The sequence below is a fragment of the Erpetoichthys calabaricus genome, chromosome 5, assembly GCF_900747795.2.
Source record: "Erpetoichthys calabaricus chromosome 5, fErpCal1.3, whole genome shotgun sequence".
In the NCBI taxonomy this organism is placed as follows: domain Eukaryota; kingdom Metazoa; phylum Chordata; class Cladistia; order Polypteriformes; family Polypteridae; genus Erpetoichthys; species Erpetoichthys calabaricus.
Window position 1 is genome coordinate 249,273,154 of NC_041398.2, and position 24,208 is coordinate 249,297,361.

General features: G+C 41.4%; 1 protein-coding gene across 2 annotated transcripts in view; it reads right to left on the bottom strand.

The window, feature by feature from the left end:
* The window catches only part of herc3 (HECT and RLD domain containing E3 ubiquitin protein ligase 3), a 125,078-nt gene that overhangs the window by 60,138 nt on the left and 40,732 nt on the right, over window positions 1-24,208 (bottom strand). Inside the window, exons 7-12 of one of the 2 annotated variants that reach the window (XM_051928118.1) lie at window positions 21,680-21,810; window positions 18,256-18,410; window positions 13,537-13,610; window positions 9,611-9,735; window positions 5,561-5,620; window positions 2,060-2,171 (exon numbers count right to left, since the gene is read on the bottom strand). In XM_051928118.1, the coding sequence (XP_051784078.1) occupies window positions 2,060-2,171; window positions 5,561-5,620; window positions 9,611-9,735; window positions 13,537-13,610; window positions 18,256-18,410; window positions 21,680-21,810 (657 nt within the window). Of the gene's footprint in view, window positions 1-2,059; window positions 2,175-5,560; window positions 5,621-9,610; window positions 9,736-13,536; window positions 13,611-18,255; window positions 18,411-21,679; window positions 21,811-24,208 lie in introns of both variants that reach the window. The other variant, XM_051928117.1, reaches the window with a different exon arrangement.

Here is a 24,208-nt window from a genome sequence, read left to right on the forward strand (position 1 = left end):
CACCCAGTGTGGTCTCCTGCTGCAATAGCCCACCTGCTTCAAGGTCTGACATGTTGTGTGTTCAGAGCTGCTTTTCTGCATACCTCGGTTGTCACGAGTGCTTATTTCAGTTGCTGTGGCCTTTCTATCAGCTCAAACCAGTCTGGCCATTCTCCTCAGACCCCTGGCATCAACAGGGAATTTTCGTCTGGAGAACTGCTGCTCACTGATATTTTCCCTTTTTTGGACCATTCTATTTAAACAAAAGAGAACAAATGTAAACACGAGAACAAAACAGAAGTCATGCTATTTAGGCCCAATAGCACCAGCAGGACCCCCCTGCATCGACCTTTCCACTGTGGCTCAATTTAAGAAATCCATGATCACAAATTTAGGTGTAAAAATGGATTCCACTTTAAAAGCCATGTGAACGCAGTGGTAGAATCTTGCTTTTTCCAGTTGAGGCGGCTGTCAAAAATCAAGCCTGTGTTGTCTAAGCGTAACCTTGAAACAATGGTACATGCTTTTATAACATCTCCTCTAGATTACTGCAATGCGCTTCTTTTTGGAATTAGCCAGGCCTCCATGGCTCGCCTACAGCTGGTGCAAAACGCTGCTGCTCGATTTTTAACTGGCACAAGAAAGCATGAACATGTTACCCCGATTTTGGCTTCCCTCCACTGGCTTCCAATTCGTTTTCGAATCCATTTTAAGATCCTTGTATTTGTTTTTAAATCTTTTAATGGGTGTGCCCCTCTTTATTTGTCAGAACTGCTGCACCCTTGCGTACCGTCTCGGTCTCTCAGGTCAGCAGACCAGATACTTTTACGCGTTCCCAAGGCATGATGCAAACTCCGAGGTGATCGAGCTTTTTCAGTTGCAGCCCCAAAACTCTGGAACGATTTGCTGTTGCACGTTAGGCAGGCTCCTTCGCTAGCTGCCTTTAAATCCTATTTAAAAACACATTTTTACTCTCTGGCTTTTAACCCTGTATAATATGTTGGCTATTTGTATACTTTGTATACTTTCTATTAAGAATCTCTTCAGTTCTTATGTGTTTGTGTGTTGTTTTTCTTTGTACAGTACTTTGGTCAGCCTAGAGATGGACGTGTATGAAAATCCCAGTAGATGAGCAGTTTCTGGTCTGGCACCAACAACCATGCCACCACGTTCAAAGTCACTTCAGTCCCTTTTCTTCCCCTTTCTGATGCTCAGTTAGAACTTCAGCAGGCCGTCCTGACAAGGTCTACAGGCCGAAATGGCATTGAGAGTTGCTGCCAGGCGATTGGCTGATTAGATATTTGCATTAACAAGCCATTGAACTGCTGTACCTAATAAAGTGGCCGGTGAGTGTAACTCTTCCTTTAACTACAACCTGACAATCAAATTGTTACAGACTTTACGCAGCCCGGGGTGCAACTGCATAACACGCAGATGACAACAGGCAGCCCCAGTGAATGAAAAAAATGTTCCTCTCTGCCTCTGTCGCAGCAGCCAAGCTGCTAATGCCTTGCTTTAGATACCTTTCTTCATTTAAAATCGGCATTATCAATGGTGAGTTCAAGCATGGGTAAAACGCGTGCCGAAATAAATCTCTCAGTCTAGAAGTTTGTTTTAAAATATTTAGTGAAAATTCAAAGCAAACAATCCACACAAGAATAAAGAAAAAAGATGTTACACATGTAGAATAAAAGGCAAAAAATTACAAAAAATGTATCTTCTATAAACTCAGCTTTTCTTGTCAAACTTTACTTGTTTTCATACTTAAAGATGTTGTATATTCAATAAAGTATGCTGTCTTTCATGTTACTTGGTTCTTAATGCACACAAGGCCCAGTTCAAAACCATGTGCCCTCTATGCCTTATACATGGCAAGGCTGATCACTAACTGGGAATAATGTTTAGTCGGAAAGGCTAGAAATAGTTAGAATATACCAATTCAATTCCACTTATGGGGGTTATAGGAACCTCCATATATTCAGAAAAAACATTCATATAACTTAAATAACTAGCAAATGGCTCTTACAAGAATAATAAAAATGTATTAAAAAGTAGCTTTAGACAATCATGAATCAATTACCTGCTCAAATAACTTGCAGAAGGTGGGCTTTGCCAACATCTCAAACAGCAACCTGACCGAGCTTAAATCGATTCCTGGGTTCTTAGGGTTGGTTCTGAAATGCTCATCATTGCTACTGAGATAAATAATACAGAAAGCAAGTTAAAAGCAAGAAAGGGGGGACAAGAAAGCAAGAAAGAAAGAAAATTAAAAGGAGGGACAAATAAATGGAGCTTAATAAGAAGAAATGTCACTATAAAGATAAAAGAAGATGGGGTGGGGTCCAAATCCCTTCAGTTCCCACCACAGATACTGATGCTGCAGCCAATCGAAAGAAAGATTTTCAAAGTAAAATCAATTAACATGCAATTGCTGAGCGCTTTGAGTAGTAAGAAAAACGCTATTTAAATGCAAAGAATCATCATCCTACCCTTATAAAAGAACAGAGAGATGAAATGACAGAGCTCAGGGCTCACACAAAGTGAAATAAGAGAAGACGGTGAGCACAAACAGGCCAAACCACACAATGCAGATACACATTTAAATAAACCCATTTAGTGCAAGTTCCGCAGATCAGTGCAGTGTGGTGGCTGATCTTTTGAGATAAGTAAAGTGACTTGTGCAACCCAGTCACAGGGGATGCACAAACCAGTGTGTTTCTTCGTGCCGGTCCCAAGCCCGGAGAAATGGGGAGGGTTAGGTCAGGAAGGGCATCCGGTGTAAAATTTTGCCAAATCAATATGCAGACAACAATACAAATTTCCATACCGGTTCGGTCGAGCCCCGGGTTAACAACGACCACCACCAGTACCGTTAGTCAACAGGGTGCTGGCGGAAATTGGGCTACTGTTGGCCAGATAAGAAGAGGGGGGAGACGTGTATGGAGGCAGGAGGAAGGTAAAGAGAGTGGAACTGAGGGTAGGGACTTTGAATGTTGGCAGTATGACTGGTAAGGGGAGAGAGTTAGCAGATATGATGGAGAGAAGGAAGGTTGATATATTGTGTGTGAAGAGACTAAATGGAAGGGGAGTAAGGCCAGGTGGATCAGAGGGGGATTCAAATTGTTCTATCATTGTGTGGATGGGAGGAGAAATGGAGTAGGAGTTATTCTGAAGGAACAGCATGTGAAGAGTGCTTAGGAGGTGAAAAGAGTGTCAGACAGAGTGATGATTATGAAGCTGGAAATTGGAGGTGTGATGATGAATGTTGTTAGTGCATATGCACTGCAAGTTGGGTGTGCAATGGACGAGAAAGAAGATTTTTGGAGTGAGTTGGATGAAGTGATGAACAGTGTACCCAAGGGACAGAAAGTGGTGATTGGAGCGGATTTCAATGGACATGTTGGTGGAGGGAACAGAGGAGACAAGGAGGTGATAGGTAGGTATGGTGTCAAGGAGAGGAATGAAGAAGGTCAGAGGATAGTGGATTTTGCCAAAAGGATGGACATGGCTGTGGTGAATACATATTTTAAGAAGAGGAAGGAACACTGGGTGACGTACAAGAGTGGAGGGAAGATGCACACAAGTAAATGACATCCTATGCAGAAGAGTCAATCTGAAGGAGATTGAAGACTGCAAAGTGGTGGCAGGAGAAAGTGTAGTTAAGCAGCATAGGATGGTGGTCTGTAGGATGACATTGGAGATCAAGAAGAGGAAGAGAGTGAGGGCAGAGCCAAGGATCAAATGGTGGAAGTTGAAAAAGGAAGATTGCAAGGTTGAGTTTAGAGAGGAGGTGAGACAGGCACTGGGTGGCAGTGAAGAATTACCAGACAGTTGGGCAACTACAGCAGATGTAGTAAGGGTGACAGCAAGAAGGGTGCTTGGCATGACATCTGGACAGAGGAAGGAGGAAAAGGAAACCTGGTAGTGGAATGGGGAAGTACATGAGAGTATACAGAGGAAGAGGATGGCAAAGAAGAAGTGGGATAGTCAGAGAGATGCAGAAAGTAGACAAGTGTACAAGGAGATAAGGCACAAGGTGAAGAGAGAGGTGGCGAAGGCTAAAGAAAAAGCGTATGATGACTTGTATGAGAGGTTGGACACTAAGGAGGGAGAAAAGGACCGGTGGGCTAGACAGAGGGACCGAGCAGGGAAAGATGTGCAGCAGGTTAGGGTGATAAAAGATAAAGATGGAAACATACTCACAAGTGAGGAGAGTGTGTTGAGCAGATGGAAAGAGTACTTTGAGAGGCTGATGAATGAAGAGAACGAGAGAGAGAAGAGGTTAGATGATGTGGAGATAGTGAAACAGGAAGTGCAACGGATTAGCAAGGAGGAAGTAAGGACAGCTATGAAGAGGATGAAGAATGGAAAACCTGTTGGTCCAGATGACATACCTATGGAAGCATGGAGGTGTTTAGGAGAGATGGCAGTGGAGTTTTTAACCAGATTGTTTAATGGAATCTTGGAAAGTGAGAGGATGCCTGAGGAGTGGAGAAGAAGTGTACTGGTGCCAATATGAAGTTATGGGTAAGAGTAGTGGAAGCTCGGTTAAGAAGTGGGGTGATGATTACAGTGCAGAAGTATGGTTTCATGCCAAGAAAGATCACCACAGATCAACCACAGATGTTTGCTCTGGGGATGTTGATGGAGAAGTATAGAGAAGGCCAGAAGGAGTTGCATTGCGTCTTTGAGGACCTGGAGAAAGCATATGACAGGGTGTCTCGTGAGGAACTGTGGTATTGTATGAGGAAGTCGGGAGTGGCAGAGAAGTACGTAAGAGTTGTACAGGACATGTACGAGGGAAGTGTGACGGTGGTGAGGTCTGCGGTAGGAGTGACGGATGCGTTCAAGGTGAAGGTGGGATTACATCAGGGATCAGCTCTGAGCCCTTTCTTATTTGCAATGGTGATGGACAGGTTGACAGACGAGATTAGACAGGAGTCCCCGTGGACTATGATGTTTTGCTGATGACATTGTGATCTGTAGGGAGCAGGTTGAGGAGACCCTGGAGAGGTGGAGATATGCTCTAGAGAAGTAAAGTGACTTGTGCATCAATGGGAGTGTGACACTGTGATCTAAGATGTTAGGGTGGGGTGGAAGTTCATGGGGCACTAAACTGTGCTGAAGAGTCTGACAGCCTGGAGCAGAAAAAGCCATCACAGCACCTGACAGATCAGGCTCTCTTTATTCCAGGTGGCTAAAGAATAAAGAATCCATGAGAGGGATCAGAGGAGTCTTGATATAATCCATCAGGCCTTGCAGACACAGCATTTTGAGAAAGCATAATATTCCCCACTGATCTTATATCTTGTGCAGTGATGGTGATTAGTTACAACTGATTATTTTAGGAGGAGGTGATCGTTTAATCATCTCAAAGATTTCAGTTTTTAATTTTTTTTTCTGACCTGTTGCTATTATAACTTTCACTTGGCTGATTTTAAGTTACATTGAGTAAATACAGCTGTATAAATATGGTTTGTGTGTGTGTGTTCATTTCAGGCTGCAAAACAACAAAATGCGACTATTTTGGGGTGGGGGGGTGTGATTCTTTTTTATATACACTGTAAATAATAATACTTACCTACAGTCAAGAAAACTTGCATTCCAACATGCAGCGGAAGATAGCAGAGGAATTATGTCACTAAAAGGCAAAAACAAAAAAAAAAAAAAAAGATTAGCGGTTGTGGTATTATTGTCGTGTAGAAAAACATCACCACCCTACACACTGATAGCACCAAACAGTAACAAGTCAAAGCTGACAAAACTGAAAAGCAAAGTAACCATAACATATACACTGTCACATCCATTTTATAAACCTGCATTATCCTGAGCAGCCTATCTCAGCCAGCAATGGGCACAAGGCAGAGACCATCTCTGGATGGGGTGGTAGTCCATCAAAAGGCAAAAAACACAGAGACACGAGGTACAGTTTAGCATTTCCAATTCACCTAACTTGCATGTGTCTGGACTGGGACAAAAAAAAAAAAACACAGAGCATGTGGAGGAGGACACCCATTCAAATCATGAGGCGTCAACAAAATGAGGGGCAATACAGTTCAGAGATCCTTGCTGGTTGCCCTCCACTCCATTTTATTGTCACATGGTTTTTTTCTTGATGTTCAGGGGGTTACTTTTGGCAGACATCAACATCTAACTTGAGCCACTACTGTTTTAATGTTTCCCCTTTTGTAGACTGCTTGTTTTAAAATGTGATAATAAGATCTCATAACCTACTTGTTGCACATGTAAATAGCAAATATCATTCTACTTTTTTTCAGATGAGGAAGACAGAGAATTTGAGGTAAGGAAGTTCTACTCACAGATGATGTTGCCAGAGAGTTGAGATGTGATGCATGTTGATTGAAATATGGAACTAGGAATTTTAAAGTACTCTGTAAATGTGACATTAGTGACAGTATAAAACACACACATATATACTCAGTAGCCACTTCATTAGGTTTAACTGCTCGTTAACACAAATATCTAATCAACAAATCACTTGGCAGCAACTCAATGCATTTCAGCCTGTAGACATCGTCAAGATGACCTGCTGAAGTTCAAACCGAGCATCAGAATGATGAGGAAAGGGGACTGAAGTGACTTTGAACGTGGCATGGTTGGTGGTGCCAGATGGGCTACTCTAAGTATTTCAGAAACTGATGATCTACTGGGATCTTCCACACACAACCATCTCCAGGGTTTACAGAGAATGGTCCGAAATACAGAAAATATCCAGTGAGCTGCAGTTCAAAGCCCTATTGATGCCAGAGGTCAGAGGAGAATGGCCAGACTGGTCTGAGCTGACAGAAAGGCAACAGTAACTCAAAATAAGCACTCGTTACAACCGAGGCCTGCAAAAGAGCAGCTCTGAACAACACCACATCAAACCTTGAAGCAGGTGGGCTACAGCAGCAGGAGACCACACCGGGAGCCACTCCTGTCAGCTAAAAACAGGCAACTGAGGCTACAATTCACACAGGCTCACCAGCTTTGGGCAACAGAAGATTGGAAAAACGTCACCTGGTCTGATGAGTCTCATTTTCTGCTGTGACATTCAGATGGTGGCGTCTACAACATGAAAACAGGAATCCATCATGCCTTGTATCAACGGTTCAGGCTGCTGGTGGTGGTATAATGGTGTAGGTGAAACTTTCTTGGGACACTTTGAGCCCCTTAGTACCAACTGAACATCGTTTAAATGCCTCAGCCTACCTGAGTATTGTCGCTGACCATGATCATCCCTTTATGACCGCAGTGTCCCCATCTTCCAGCAGGATAACACACCATGTCACAAAACTCACGTCATCTCCAACTGGTTTCTTGAACATGACAATGAGCCTGGACTCAAATGGCCTACACAGTCACCAGATCTCAATCCAGTAGAGCACCTTTGGGATGTTGTGGAACAGGAGATTCATATCATGGACGTGCAGCCGACAAATCTGCGGCAACTGTGTGATGCTGTCATGTCAATACGGACCACAATCTCTGAGGAACGTTTGCAGCACCTTGTTAAATCAGTGTCATGAAGAATTACAGCAGCTCTAAAGGCAAGGTGTACCTAATAAAAGTGACCGGTGAGTGTATATAGAGAGTTTTATTGTGTTCAGAAGACATATTTTTTCTTTCCAGCTGACTCAAACTCTGTACACATTTCAGATACTTCTACACGTTTCATTTGCTTTACTGGCAGACCCAGCCACCCACTCCAAATCATGAAAATTTCTTGTGTTCAGTAAGCTGCATGCCGATTTGCTGATTGTATATTCTTAGCAAAAACCACCAGCTTCTGGTCTGCTGCAGATAAACCAGAGCATCATTGATTATTATGATATCTTTCAGCCAGCACAGCTTCACAGAGTCTTGGATATTAAAAAACTGCATGAACTCCAATTGGCTTTGGTCAATTTATGTCAAGGGCCCCAGGTAAGTAAAGAGTAGGGTTGCCAGACATCCCTTATATACGGGACATGTCCCATATTTGATCATTTTGTCCCCTGTCCCGTACTGACCATTCAGGGACACCCAAATGTCCCGTATTTAGTTCATTTTCAAATTTCGTAATAAAAATATATTTTTACTACCTTCTTACAGTACTTAGTTGTAACTTTATAAGTAATTATACTTTCTTTTCTCAGATTCTCTTGATGAAAATAACCCAAATGTAACGAGGAAACTACTTGTTCAGTTGCCATGGTTGGCTGAGAACAGCGACACTCTTACCGTTTTACTCTCCAGCCGTGCTGCTGTGCAGTTCTGGATCAGCATCGCAACATACGGGATCAACAAAGTGTGTTGTTACTACTCACCACGGCCCACTTTTATTCTAACTTAAAACATAATCCATCCATCCATTCCAAGATGCCAAAACGTAAGTGTAAATTGCATGATGAATATTCAAGCGAATGGACATTTAGCAAACAAGGCAGAAGCTGTTTTGAAGCAAACTGTGGTGTATGGAATTGCACTTTCAGTAAATAATTTTCAAATGATTTTACTTTTGTTTTCCTCATAACCCATTAAAATCCTTGCTTTATGTTTTTAACTTATGTCTCAACTTTGATATAATATTGTAACGAGCTTAATGTCTAGTATAACAGGTGCTAGAACAGTAGTCCATAAACATTAGTAGGAACAGTCTATATTAAATGGCAAGGGACCTTTTACCTCATTCAACTTTTTCTGTAAAATGCCTGTAATTTTCTCTGACAGTAATACTGGCTTTGCTGTCCATAATATGTTTAATTTTCTGTCACAACAGTGGGCAATCAGCAGATTCTCCCCAGCAACTGATGTGACGTGCACGAAAATAAATCTACTTTTACTTTACACTTTACCGGGCCAAGCTTCTTAATCACAAACCTAACATCCTCAGAGTGAACACTTGCACAACAATGGGAAAGCTGGTCTCCGCGTCTCAGTACCCGATTGGACTTTTTGTGTTTTCTGTTTCAGGTCTTACCTCATTTACCGAAATCCGATTGGATCTGCCACGCGATATTTTATAGGTCACGCCCTCTCTGTCTTGTGTGACGTGTCAGGCAGCCTTTGAAGCATCTGCTTTGAAGCATCGCTCTGTGCCCCGCGCACGTGCACTTCACCAGAAGACACAAACACACGGACACTGGATGCATACAGGGGTTTTATGAAAGAGGATTGGTCTGGGTGTGTAGGGGGCATGTATAAAATTATATATATATTAGTAATATAGAAAGAGATTTTAAGAGTGCCCTGTATTTCTAATTTTCTAATCTGGCAACCCTAGTAAAGAGTCCACTAAACAGTGTGGTTTACTTTTTAATGGTCACTCTAACCAAAAATAAATAAATAAATCTGTGGACTCCAATGATAAGTTTACCTACTGTACCACTGATCTTACTGAAGGGCAAAAGGAACTACCAAAAATAAATGAGTTCTCCACGTTACACAGCAATGACTTTACTTCTCATCCAAAGGCACTGCATAAGAATCAGGAAGAGCTGCATAGACGTCATGTGCCATTCATTCACAGCCTTGAGGTCAAATGATACACGACTGGCTTAAAGCAGAAACTACAGCTAAAAAGCAATGTGACAAACGTTAAACAGTCGAAAACTTGGTACTGAAAGACTTCAAAGGAAAAAAAACTCACTTGGTTGCACTGGAGTTGCTATTCTTGGAAAGCATTTTCTGCCATAAATTTAAATTCTCATAATTTATAAGTGAAATACTTCTTGTAAAGCTGACAACACGAAAATCATCTGGGGCAGCAGAATTCTGGAAAATATAATAAAGAAACAAACAGAAAGAAACATTTACTACAAAGGAAAGAAAAAGACCACCATATGCGTGCAATCATGTTGATTTTCTAGTAAAAAAAAGTTTACATCTTGTAGGTAGTGTCCAAAATAAGATTAATGCTTTAAAAACCATAAAAGGCCAGATGTAATATGGGAACATTTTGACAACACTCTCATTTCTACGGAAGTGTATTAGGGCAATGGAGAATACCATTCTCTTATATTCTGTAAGTGCCTTGAGCATGGGAAAGGTGCTATATAAATACAATGTATTATTATTAAAAAAAAAATATATGGACACAGTGAGAAAAAAAAAGTGTATGTCGAGAATAAAGTCAACATGTTGAGCGTATTCTCGACATTTCCACTTTAATCTTGACGCTTATGTGGAGATTAAAGTCGACAAGTCAACTTTATTCTCGTAGTTTGTTTTGTCATTAAAGTAGAACGTCGTAAACTTCATCTTGAAATCAATGTTTAATTTAGTAGATTTTCTCAAATCCCCATTATAACTAATGTAGCACATTAAATGCTTCGTATTAAGTGTTCCCCGACCCAGTGAGATTATTGTGGAAATGCTGAGAGTAAAACTGACATGACGACTTATTTCTCATCATACACTTTTTTTTCTTCACCGAGTCCGTATTTTTTTCTTCTCCATGGCCCTAATATGCTTCCGTACATTTCCTTATCAAATGTACAGTTTTGTTTTTTTGAATACATTAGCAGGACTCTTGCCTGTAACAATTCCTCCATCTTCTGAACCTGTTTGTCAAAAAGCCCATTCTGGCAGAAATGAGTGTGAGATTGGAATCAGCCCTGAAACACAATGCTAAACTCAATCTCACTCACACACACCCCAAGTAAATATTTGCCAATACTCACCAGCTGATGTAAAAATTGAATGTTTTATATTGTGGGTATTTACTGGACTTGATGGAGGAAATGTGTGCAGAAAATGTAAACTTCACAGGAAAGGGAAAACAATGCTATCTGCTGTGCCATGTGACATTCACGTTTAATTTATTTGTTATAAATAATGAGGCAGGAGCTGTGCAGGGTACTACTTCTTCCATGCTTTAAGAACTGTATACTCTGATTTCTAAAAAAAACATTGCAGATCACAGGAAGGCAGTGGTATCGTCTGAAAGGAGGAACTATGGCAAAGCTATAGACACTGAGAGTAGATTTATATAAAACTGCACACAAGTGTCATTTACAGGGGGTGACATGATGGTGGGGCGGCACGGTGGCGCAGTGGGTAGCGCTGCTGCCTCGCAGTTGGGAGATCTGGGGACCTGGGTTCGATTCCCGGGTCCTCCCTGCGTGGAGTTTGCATGTTCTCCCCGTGTCTGCGTGGGTTTCCTCCGGGCGCTCCGGTTTCCTCCCACATTCCAAAGACATGCAGGTTAGGTGGATTGGCGATTCTAAATTGGCCCTAGTGTGTGCTTGGTGTGTGGGTGTGTTTGTGTGTGTCCTGCGGTGGGTTGGCACCCTGCCCGGGATTGGTCCCTGCCTTGTGCCCTGTGTTGGCTGGGATTGGCTCCAGCAGACCCCCGTGACCCTGTGTTCGGATTCAGCGGGTTGGAAAATGGATGGATGGATGGACATGATGGTGAGCCACTTGCTGTCAGCTTCCTGGAGTTTAGCATCACTACTGGTTTGTGTGCAGTGTAGGTTAGTTGTTCCAAATCAGCCCCATGCAGGCGTGTGGTCAGTGGGGCCTGTGATGGCCTGGTGCTTTTTCTTGTTCAGGGCTGTTTCCTGCCTTGCACTCCGTGATTTTAAGATAATCTCTGGCCCCCTGCAACACTGAACAGAATCAATCAGGACTGAAAATGCTACGTTATGTCATGTTATTAAAAGACCTGTCAAGTAGGCAAAAGGGTCTGGCTGCAGACATTTAGAAGCAGGCTCCTCTTTTAGTGACAAGATCCTACAACGTCATTCAGGGGCCTGTGACTAAAGGTGATAGTGACATAGGTTTGGAAGTTTCACCGCCTGTTGGAAATGGAAGTGACACTGATGTTCAGTGCTTTTGAATGCCATTCATTTTTTTATTAGGTCCCTCTGCCTGTTTTTTTGTAAAACGTATGTACACCATATTTTATTACTTGATTTTGTTGCAACATTTATCAATTGTTTGTAGATCACGTGTTAAAAACAAAAAAGTCATCAACCTTACTAAGGTAGATTTCAAAATATAATATGTGAAATATTACAGTGTAGCATTGCCACATAAAAATGTATATGTTTTTTTTCTCTCTCTCTCTATGTAAATTCCCGTTGTCCTTTAAAAATACGGAAGATAAGATAGGTGGGTTGGATAGAGAGGACCTTTTGGGAGGTACAGGGCTGTCATTGCGATTTCCGGGAGTGCCATGGAAACGGACGCACTATTTAAATAGGGGCGTGAAAAGGCAGGAAGAGAAGGAAGAAAAGACAGCCCAAGTTTTTAATGGCGAAGGAGGAAAGGACATGACCCATCTGAGTCCAGGAGAAAGATTGTTTTCGGGGAGCACCACAAGTCCATCGCAGTCTGGGGTGGCCACCTGGAAGATTCCGGATACGCTGAGGTTACCGTGAAAGGGATCGAAAGCAAAAGTGAGCCATAATTCTGTTATTCTGGGATTGGCATGTCAAAGGAACTGAACTATGGGGAAATATGAAAACGGAAAAAAGTCTAAATCGAAAGGACGGAAGGGATAATTCTTGGATATATAATCTTATGCTTTGTATTCATGGTATATATTGGAAGTGGGGGTGTTGTAAAAATGCATTAATTATAGTTTTTTTTGTTGTTGCATTTTCTCTGCGTGGTTTAGTTAATATCACTTTTATTATTATAAATCATCTTTTGGCGCTGTGGGAAGGGGTTGAAGGCAGTTTGAGGTTGACCTGCAATCATCAGGATAATTTTTCCAGTGTAAACTTAGTGAAGTGTACCAGAAGATCGTTACAACAGTATATGTGTTAAATTGTGGAAATATAGTGGCATGGTGCCTTGTATTAATGGTAAGGGTTCCAATTTTTCTCCATTTAAAAATTATGGAGGCTCTTGGGAGCATTCAGTGCTGCCGCCATCCCCTGATCTGTGCATCAATACATCCCTGTCTCTAAGCTGTGCAGGAAATTCCTTGGACCTCATGGCTTGGTTTTTGCTCAGCTGTGGGACCTTCTGTGACAGGTGTGTGCCTTTCCTAATCAGTTCAATCCACTGAATTGTCCACAGGTGAACTCCACACAAAGTGTAGCACCATCTCAATGAGGATCAACAAAATGGTTTGCTCCTCAGCCAGATTACAAGCGTCATAGCTTCTGAATACTTGCGTCAATTAGCTTTTTTTCATTTTTAACACAATTGCAAAAATGACTAAAATCCTGCTTTAGCTTTCTCATTCTGTGGTACTGAGCACTGTATAATGAGGGAAAAAATGAATTTAAATGATTTTAGCATAAGGCTACAACATAACAAAATGTGAAAAAAGTGAAGGGGTCAAAACACTTTCTGAAGGCCTTGTAGTTACACAAACAAACGCACACTTTATTGTGTATAAAGCCATTCTATGGTTAACATAATCTCAAGGTATTTTCAAGTATGGAGTATTATAACAATTATTCAATTATAGGAAAATATTTTATAACTGAAGAACAGGCGTGCAACGTCTTCTGATGTGTGGTCTGACTCCTTATTCACAACAGAATGGGCCTTTAAACCTGTTTCATAATTCATTACAAGTTTTTCAGTGTTTCATTATAAATCTCCCTGTTTTCTTACCTCTTTTGTGGAACATAATATAATATTGTGGTCTCCCCCACACCGAATTCTCTGGATTACATTGTAATCAGTATCTGCTTGGCAAAAACAAAGAAAAAAAAATTAAAATCACAAATAAAATGAGGCTACACTATTCAGAATTAATGGCTTATAACTACTCCCTCTAAAACACTTAGTCAGGATTAGCTCGGAATGCTCAACTGAGGGTGCTGCATGTAAAATGTGTGTGTAATTATTAGAATATCAATCAGCATGCACTTTTTGTAAAATGAGAGATTTCAATAAATTTGTAAGACCTTTCTGAAAGTGTGTTTTCATGTTGTGATTACGGGTTATTGATTGTAGGTTGACAGACAAAAATATCAAATGTATCCGTTTAAAATGAAAGCTGCAACACAAAAGAGTGTGCAGAAAGTGAACTGGTCTGAATACGTTCTGAATGCACTGTACATTACTTTTTTCAATATAGTACAAATTTACGACAGTATTTGGATACTTGCTCTTGAGAATGAAGACATGAGAATTTGGGTCAGATCAATAATATTTTGATGTTAACAGAACTGACATGGAGTCCCTGATCTGCAAGGCTGAGTGAGCAAGTTAAAGTCAAAGTGTGCTCAAGTAGACAAGCTGTGCTTTTAAATGAAGTTCTCAGGAAGGCCCAGAAGGAAGACGAAGCCTGAGAGAAGAAGAGTAGCTACAGATGGGGTCAGTAAGCACAAGAACCCCGGAGTCCTACAGTCAGTGCTGTGGTGACAGCATATTACAAGCAAAACACACCTTTAAAATGAGAATAAAGGTCTGTTACAGAAAGAAAATACAATAATGTGTTTAGCTTTATTACTAATTACTCTTCAACAACTCTATAATGGCCTGTGCAATTTTCTACACTGTGGTGTGTTGCGCTGGTTAACATCACTTCAAGGGAGGCCCACCAAATCAACAAGCTAATTAGAAGGGTGGGCTCATATAGGACACATTCTCCGGAGCCCCTAGAAGTAGAAACAAAGGAAAGAATTTAAACAAAACTGAGTGCCATTACGAACAATGCTGCACATCATTTGTCTGACACAAACACTGAGGACTTTCAGACAAAGAATCATTCAGCAGACGTGTGTCAAGAAATGCGATGGGGGCTTCTTTATACCAATGGCAACATGCTTGTATAGTGCCTCACTATGACTATGACTGCCAAATCTGAGATTTTACTTTATTTCCTTTATTTTATTTACTCTCTTTATTTTTTAAAATTTTACTACCTTTTCAGTCATTCTGGTCTGTGTTCAGACTATAGCATGCGTGTGTTATTTACTTATTTATTTAAAGAGCTTTAGTAAAAAGCTCAATTTCCTCCAGGGACAAATAAAATTCAATCTATTGTAGACCTGTAACTCTTTAATAAAATATGTGAAACTTATGGACCGACATTCATGGTACAGCATAATTTAAATTATACCAAGTAAACTGTGTCATTTTCTGGTGTCAATGCATGTTTGCAAATTTAAAACATTTCATCAAAATGGCTCAGCATTCCCAAACTTATCTTAGCTCTTGTCCTTTTAAGCACTTAATGAAATAGAAATCAGCAATGCTCTGTGAATCCCTCTTTTACCTCACACATTTCCACTTCTGGATATCTCTTTTCTGCTAAAGGGTTTGACGGTTCTTTTGGTGGGTTTTAAACATTTTTGGACATCAAAGAGATTGTCTGGAGCTTTGAAAATCAGGTCTTCATTTTAGGCCTAAGTAGCCCAAAGCCTCCCCACAGAGCTGGGAGGTCAAACAGCTTTGGTTGAGCCCAATTCTGGGTTGGCTGGGAAAGACTGGCCAGGCTTGTGGAGCCTTTAGGAGACCTTGCACAACTCTCAACTATAGGAGTACACTCATATCATCACATCTGATACCACAACAAATCCTTCCTACATTTTCTTAAATCGGGGCTGAATAAGGAGGTGATGTGCTGTGTGCTGCTGCTGCCATGTATATATTTATATACAGGGGGTCCTCAGGTTACAACGTCTCGACATACGACATTTCGAGTTTACAACACTCACTTCCATAAAAACTTAAAAAAATTGAGACGTGAGAAGGAATAACGGTAAGGATTTTTTTTTTTTTTTTTTACACTAATTTTTTCTGTTACTACAGTACAGTGTATTTATGTCCTTTTCCTTTTTCTGCGGCTTGTGTTTTTATGTTCTAGATTATGATTTTAAAAATGTGTTAAGATAGGTAAGTGACTTAGGCTAGGGTGTGTTTCGCCTTACACCAAAATTCGGGTTACATCATTGTTGTAGGAACACAACTGTGTCGTAACCCGAGGACCCCCTGTGCCAGCCATCCCCAGAGGCTTTGCCCGCATATTAGTGAAACAGGACAGTGAGGAGGACCCTGCCCAGCTCTCTACCACCCTGACGTCACTCTTCTCCCTCCCCTCAGCCCGCAGCCTCTGTCTCGGATTAGCATGAATATATCACTCCTGCAAGCAAACTCTGATTCTTAGCGCAATGAGAGAAGTCACAAAATCAAGTGGAATGTTCAAGCAAATTCTAGAAAAAAAAAAAAGATCTAAACCCATGAAGTAGTTCTCTCGTTTGCTAACTAAGCAGAGTTAAGGTTACGCCCGAGGCAGATGCATGAGTGAGGAGGGCCCCACAGCCCGATGAGTCTCTCTCTCAGATTTGCACTAATAAATTGGTACCGCAAGCGAACTATGATTCTTAGTGCTATGAGAAAATTGCAAAATCAACGGAATGTTCAAGAAAATTATAGAAAAAAACCTGATCTAAATCCATTAAGTAGTTCTCTTGTGAAAAGCAGACACACATATAAACGGATCTAAAAAACTATAATAAATTTTGCACTTGGACCACGAAATTTTTAAAACCGTTTCTTAGCAAGCACCTATGGACCAAGGGTAACCTACATTCCAAATTTCAAGTCCCTAGTCCTCATGGTTCAGGAGATTTCGTGATGAGTGAGTCAGTGGTATTTGGCTTTTATATATAGAGAATTACAATTTGTTTTTACATTTACATTTACATTTACAACATTTAGCAGACACTCTTATCCAGAGCGACTTACAACAGTGCTTAGTAGTCTACGACTGTTCTTCAGTCTTTAGGCTAGGATTAAATCTACTGTCATTAAACAAGTTACTGCTGACCAAGTTGTACACAAACCATGCTAGAAGAAAAGAGTAAGTTTAGTACAATTTTTTTTTTTTTTTTTTATAAAGAGAAAGGGTAGAAAAAAGTATGGGGACTTTACTCCCCCAAGTGCTGTTTAAAGAAGTGTGTCTTCAGACGACGTTTGAAGACAGTGAGGGTCTCCGCTGATCTTACAGGAAGAGGAAGTTCGTTCCACCACTGAGGAGCCAACACTGCAAAGAGTCTTGATGCATGTCGTCCTCTTCTTTTAAGTAAGGGTGGTTCGAGACGAGCAGTGCTTGATGTTCTGAGAGAGCGAGAAGTGACACGCTGCTTAACCAGTGCTGATATGTAAGGTGGTGCAGTTCCAGTTTTGGCCTTAAAGGCAAGTGTTAGGGTTTTGAACCTGATGCGGGCAGCCACAGGGAGCCAGTGCAGGTTCCGCAGCAGAGGTGTAGTGTGAGAGAATTTGGGAATATTAAAAATGAGTCTTGCAGCTGCATTCTGGATCAATTGAAGTGGTGGTGCTGCCTTTAGTGAAAGTCCAGACATCAGAGAGTTGCAGTAGTCCAGCTTAGAGATGACCAAGGTCTGGACGAGAAGCTGAGTAGCCTCTGTAGTGAGAAAGGGGCGGATTCTCCTGATGTTGTAAAGAAGATATCTGCAGGACCTGGAGAGGTTGCTGATGTGTGGAGAAAAAGACAAGTCTTCATCTAGAGTGACACCAAGACTTCTTGCTGTTTTTGAGGGGGCGATAACTGAGTTGTCAAAAGAGATTGCAAGGTCAAGATTGGGAGATGAGTTGCCTTTGATGTACAAGAGTTCAGTCTTGCTGGGATTCAACTTGAGGCGGTGGGAAGTCATCCAAGAGGAGATATCAGCAAGGCAGTTTGAGATGCGGGTTGAGACCTGCTGGTCATCTGGTGGAAAGGAGAGAATGAGTTGAGTGTCATCCGCATAGCAGTGATAAGAGAATCCATGTCCAGCTATTACCTTCCCAAGAGAACCTGTGTATAAGGAGAAGAGAAGGGGTCCTAGGACAGAGCCCTGAGGAACACCAGTGGTCAGTCTTCGTGGAGTTGACTGGGAGCCTTGCCAGGCAACCTGGAATGACCGGTCAGCAAGGTAAGAAGCAAACCATTGCCAGACAGTGCCTGAGATCCCAAGACTAGACAGAGTTTCCAGAAGTATCTGATGGTTGACCGTGTCAAAGGCTGCAGATAGGTCCAAAAGTATGAGGACTGAGGACAGATTGGTAGATCTGGCTGTGTGAAGTGTTTCAGAGACAGCAAGAAGTGCAGTCTCGGTAGAATGAGCTGCTTTGAATCCAGACTGGTGAGGGTCAAGAAGGGCATTATTAGATAAAAACAAATTGAGTTGGTTATAAACTGCTCGTTCTAGTACTTTAGAAAGAAAAGAGAGCAGGGATACTGGTCTGTAGTGGTTAACATCTGAGCAGTCCAGAGTAGGTTTCTTAAGAATTGGTGTGACAACAGCAGACTTAAAGGCAGTGGGAACATGACCAGTCGTTTTCTACTTACTGTTAGGCAGATTAAATATAAGCAAGTACCTGACTGCCGCTGACTCCTGTGGGGAACCCAGAATCCCTTTACTGCTTGTGGACCTTTGGAGTTACTTATGCAACCGTTTCCCAGTTGCCCATGTGTATTGCAACCAAATGCATAGATCAAACCAGTAGAAGGCACAAAGGCTAACGTGTGATTTCTGCAAGGAAAGAAGGGGTGGGGGAGAGAAGTTACATTTCACTTATTATCTGTAAGTAAGACAAGGCAAGGACATCAATACTGCCATTATTAGTAATGGACTACTACACATATATTAGGGATGCTCCGATTGACTGGCCGATTTTCACTGTAAAAGACTCGATTTGTGATCAATAAATTGGCCAGTTACAAAAAAATGATATTTCCCCTGCTTTTCTAAGCTTTACGGTAATTAAGCCAACTTGTGTCTTTTTACTTTTTTTGCAGCAGATTTCCTGTAGTGTAAATAAAGCAAGTCAAGGCCTGTTTTACAAGACAGTAAGGGTCTACTGGAATATTAGTCTTTATATTAAAGTAATGAGAAAAAGGAATTGGAGAAGTCATCATGTGCAATTAGACAACAGGCAAGAAAGGCTACTTTAATGTATTAAGAACTTTTTATTTTGTCCTTTAAATTAAAATGGACACCGTTTGAGTTTGGACAGCAAGCTTCTTATAAATAAGTGCGGCAGCCTAGACTTTTAATTGGAAAAAGAAAAAATAAAGAAGAATTTGAAATAGCTGCTTAGTAAACAATAGACTTTTAAAAAGATTTGTACTGTATTTATTTTATTTTGATATGTGTCATACAATGTAAGTTTGATAAAAAAACAAATGCTACATTATTAAAACACACCTGTATAAATGTAGAAAATGTGTATCTTACTGCGGTGGGCTGGCACCCTGCCTGGGGTTTGTTTCCTGCTTTGCGCCCTGTGTTTCCTGGGATTGGCGCCAGCAGAACCCCGTGACCCTGTAGTTAGGATATAGTGGGTTGGAAAAAAGGATGGATGTATGTATATTTTAAAAACAAAACCCTGTAGTGCGATTAATGATTCTAAATGAATATATATTTACATTTAAGCAGTGTTTAACTGCCAATATCAATTAATTGACTGTGTGAGAATAAATAAATATACTAGGGGGTTCTCCCTTGCTCGCAAACCACGACCCCCCCCACCCCCGGCCTGCACTATGCACCAGCCACTTCGCGGTGTGAAAAGGGGGGCTGAACGCACCCCAAGGAGACACAGTCGCTCCTCTGAACCCCCCTCTTAAACAGTGATACAATGGGAAACAACTAAAACTTTTGCTGCTGAGGATGAGCATATCGCGCGGCACTTCAAACATTTAAAAGCCTGTACAGCAGCTGTCCTACTCTTTGTCTTTTATGTCTGAAGTGGTGAAAACTTACTTTTTTCTATAAAACTTTGTTTCAGATAAGTACATTACAAAAAATTTTAAACAATATCACAGCCTGTAATTATAAGAAGCATTTTATTTTATTTCAACCATGTGTATTATAAGTAAATATTTTTGTATTAATTTTATTAGTTAAAGTGTGCATTGCAAGGAAATTTGATCTATTTTAGTATCTTTATGGTCACTGAAAAATGAGCCTACAGATCAGTGAACACATGTGGTCTAGAGTTATTTATAAAAATACCAGCGTTAAAACTTTAATATTAGACGTAACACTTCTATGCATCTGGTTATGTGGGAGATTGGTTTAAAAAGTTTTTTTAAAGGGACAAAGGGAAAAAAATTGGAATTTGGAATTGGCCAATCAAGTAACATGAAACCAGTGATTGGTATCGGCCCTAAAAAAAAACTTGACTGGAGCATCTCAGAAATTATGTTTATACACACACACACACAAAATGGCATGCAAAAGTTTGGATACCCCTTGTCAAAATTTTTGTTACTGTGGATGGTTAAGTGAGCAGAAGATGAACTGATCTCAAAATGGCATAATATTAAAGATGAAACCTTCTTTTCCATATTTTAAGCAATAGGAGTGTGCTACTTTTATTTGGTATTGTATGGGGAAGTCTGGAGTGGCAGAGAAGTATGTAAGAGTTGTACAGGATATGTAAGAGGGAAGTGTAACAGTGGTGAGGTCTGCGGTAGGACTGACGGAGGTGGGATTACATCAGGGATCAGCTCGGAGCCCTTTCTTATTTGCAATGGTGATGAACAGACGAGATTAGACAGGAGTCCTGTGGACTGTGATGTTTGCTGATGACACTGATCTGTAGTGAGAGTATGGAGCAGGTTGAGGAGACCCTGGAGAGGTGGAAATCTGCTCCAGAGAGGAGAGGAACGAAGGTCAGTAGGAACAACACAGAATACGTGTGTGTGAATGAGAGGGAGGTCAGTGGAATGGTGAGGATGAGGGGAGTAGAGTTGGCGAAGGTGGATGAGTTTAAGTACTTGAGATCAACAATTCAGATTAACGGGGATTGTGGAAGAGAGGTGAAAAAGAGAGTGCAAGCATGGTGGAGAAGAGTGTCAGGAGTGATTTGGGACAGATGGGTATCAGTCCTCTCAGGTGGTGCAGTGGTAGTGCTGCTGCTTTGCAGTAAGGAGACTGTGGATGATTGTGGGTTAGCTTCCCAGTTCCTCCCTGTGTGGATAGTGCTTTGAGTACTGAGAAAAGTGCTATATAAATGTAATGAATTATTAAGAGTGAAAGGGAAAGTCTACAAGATGGTAGTAAGACCAGCTGTGTTATATGAGTTGGAGACGGTGGCACAGGAGACAGAGCTGGAGGTGGCATAGTTAAAGATGCTAAGATTTGCATTGGGTGTGACGAGGATGGACAGTATTACAAATGAGGACATGAGAGGGTCAGCTCCAGTTGGACGGTTGGGAGACAAAGTCAGAGAGGCGAGATTGCGTTGGTTTGGACATGTGCAGAGGAGAGATGAGGGGTATATTGGGAGAAGGGTGCTAAGGATAGAACTGCCAGGGAAGAGGAGAAGAGGAAGGCCTAAGAGAAGGTTTATGGATGTGCTGAGAGAGGACATGCAGGTGATGGGTGTGACAGAGCAAGATGATGAGGACAGAAAGATATGGAAGAAGATGATCCGCTGTGGCAACCCCTAACGGGAGCAACCAGAAGAAGAAGTAAAGTGAGAAAAGGACATGGGCACCATATAATAATATGAGCAGCACAATATTATGTGAGGTCTCAGATAACTCATCCCAGCTTGTCAGACCTTCATTAGTAAGTTTGGGCTATGGTTTGTTCACAATCATCGTTAGGAAAAGTCAAGCGATGAAGATTTCACAGCTGTATAAATACTCTGGCTCCTCAAACCTTGTCCCGATAATCGGCAGTCACAGGTTCCTCTAAGTGGTCTCTTATCCTAAGCCTTCTCTGAAATATTCAATAAATATTAATTTGCTCCAGCAAGTTAATTTGTATTTGGACATTAATGTATCTACCTGCCACAAGCAACTTGGGAGACTTCGCTACCCATCAGCTCTATGACCCGTCTTGGAAGGATTTCGTCACTTGTCGAGTCGTGTCCCAGCTGTCCATGGGAGCCAGCTCCAAAAGTAAACAGTCCTCCATCCTGTCAAATAAGACAAAAAAATAAGACCTCAATTAACTCAATTACTACCACTGGAGCTGCGAATAGGCGTAAATCAACTGGCGAGTCGTTTATATCCATAATATTTGATGCAGAAATCACTGACACACCACACTTAGTAGGAAATCCAAAAATGGAAATCTGTGTCAATATTAAACCTACAGAGACCCTAAAGGGCAATTTTAAAACCACCATGCCTGTCTGAAAAATGAAAATCAATAACTCAATTGAAGAGTTTCTACTTGAGGGGAAAAACTGACTCAGATTAACCAACTAAAACGCAACATGCCCCATATCTGTGACTAGCCATCCCCTGCATATTAGTGAAATAGGACAGTGAGGAGGGCCCCACCCAGCTCTCTACTCCTGACGTCACTCTTACCCCTCCCCTCGGCCCGTAGCCTCTGTCTCGGATAATCGCGAATATATACCGCTCCTGCAAGCGAACTATGATTCTTAGCGCAATGAGAGAAGTCGCAAAATCAACTGGAATGTTCAAGCAAATTGTACAAAAAAAAAAATTTTAAATACGTTAAGTAGTTCTCTCGTTCGCTAACTAAGCAGAGTTAAGGTTACGCCCGAGGCAGATGCGTGAGTGAGGAGGGCCCCGCCCCCTCCCTGCAGCCCGATTAGTATCTCTTGGATTCACGCTAATAAATCGGTACCGTAAGCGAACTATGATACTTAGCGCGATGAGAAAGTCGCAAAATCAACCAGAATGTTCAAGCAAACTATAGAAAATAAAAAAAAAAACCTGATCTAAATCCGTTAAGTAGTTCTCTCGTTCGCTAACTAAGCGGAGTTAAGGTTACGCCCCGAGGCAGATGCGTGAGTGAGGAGGGCCCCGCCCCCTCCCTGCAGCCCGATGAGTCTCTCTCAGATTCGCGCTAATAAATTGGTACCGTAAGCAAACTATGATACTTGGCGTGATGAGAAAGTCGCAAAATCAACGGAATGTTCAAGCAAATTATAGAAATAAAACCCAATCTAAATCCATTCTCTCATGAAAAGCGGATAGACATACAAACGGGTCTAAAAAAACTATAAGAATTTTCACACTTGGACCACGAAATTTTTAAAACCGTTTCTTAGCGAGCACCTATGGGCCAAGGGTAACCTACATTCCAAATTTCAAGTGCCAAGTCCTCATGGATCGGGAGATTTCGTGATGAGTGAGTCAGTGGTATTTGGCTTTTATATATACAGTCAAAGTAAAAAGTATGTGAATCCTTTGGAATTATCTGGTTTACTGAATGAATTGGTCATAAAAAGTGATCTGATCTTCATCTAAGTCACATGTTCTGATATACACAATGAGTTTAAGCCAATGACACACAAAAACTTCTACTCTTTCACGTCTTTATTTTACAAACGCATTCAACGATCACAGTGGTTGTGGAAAAAGTAAGTGAACCTTGGGATTTAGTAACTGGATGACTCTCCTTTGGCAGCAATGACCCCAACCAGGCGTTTCCTGTAACTGCAGATCAGACCTGCACATTGTGCGGGAAAATTTGAGCCCCTTCTTCCCTGCAGAACTGCCTTAACTCTTCCATATTCTTTAGTTGTCTTCTGTGTATGGCTCTCTTCAAGTCATTCCACGGCATCTTAATAGGACTGAGATCTGGGCTGTGACTGGGCCACTCCACAAGGCGGAGTTTGATCTTCTGAAGCCATTGTGCTGTGGATTTGCTGCGATGTTTTGGGTCATTGTCCTATTGCATCACCCAGCCTCTTCTGAGCTTAACTTGACGGACAGACACCCTCACATTATCCTGGAGAAAATGTTGATAAACTTGTGAATTAATTTTTCCCTCAATGATGGTAGGCTGTCCAGGCCCTGATGCAGCAAAACAGGCCTAAATCATGATGTTCCCTCCACCATACTTTACTGTAGGGATGATGTTTTGATGTTGATATGCAGTGCCTTTTTTGTGCCAAATGAAGTTCTGCTTGTTCCTCCCAAATAGTTCAATTTTGGTTTCATCACTCCACAAAGCATTTTCTCAGTACCGTTGTGGAGTGTCCTAGTGCTCTTTCGCAAACTTCAGGAGTTCAGCAATGTTCTTTTTTAATAGTAGTGGCTTCCTTCTTGGTGTCCTGCCATGGACTCCTTTCTAGTTCAATGTTCTGCGTATAGTTGACTCATGAGCAGAGATGTTAGCCAGTTCTAATGACTTCTTCAAGTCCTTTGCTGTCACTCTAGGGTTCTTCTTTACCTCATTGCTGACTTTGCGTTGTGCTCTTGGGGTCATCTTGGCAGGGCGCCCACTTCTAGGCAGAGTAGCCACAATACCAAATTGTCCCCATTTATAGACAACTTGCCTAACAGTAGACTGATGAATATCTCAAATCTTTTGAGATGACTTTGTAACCCTTT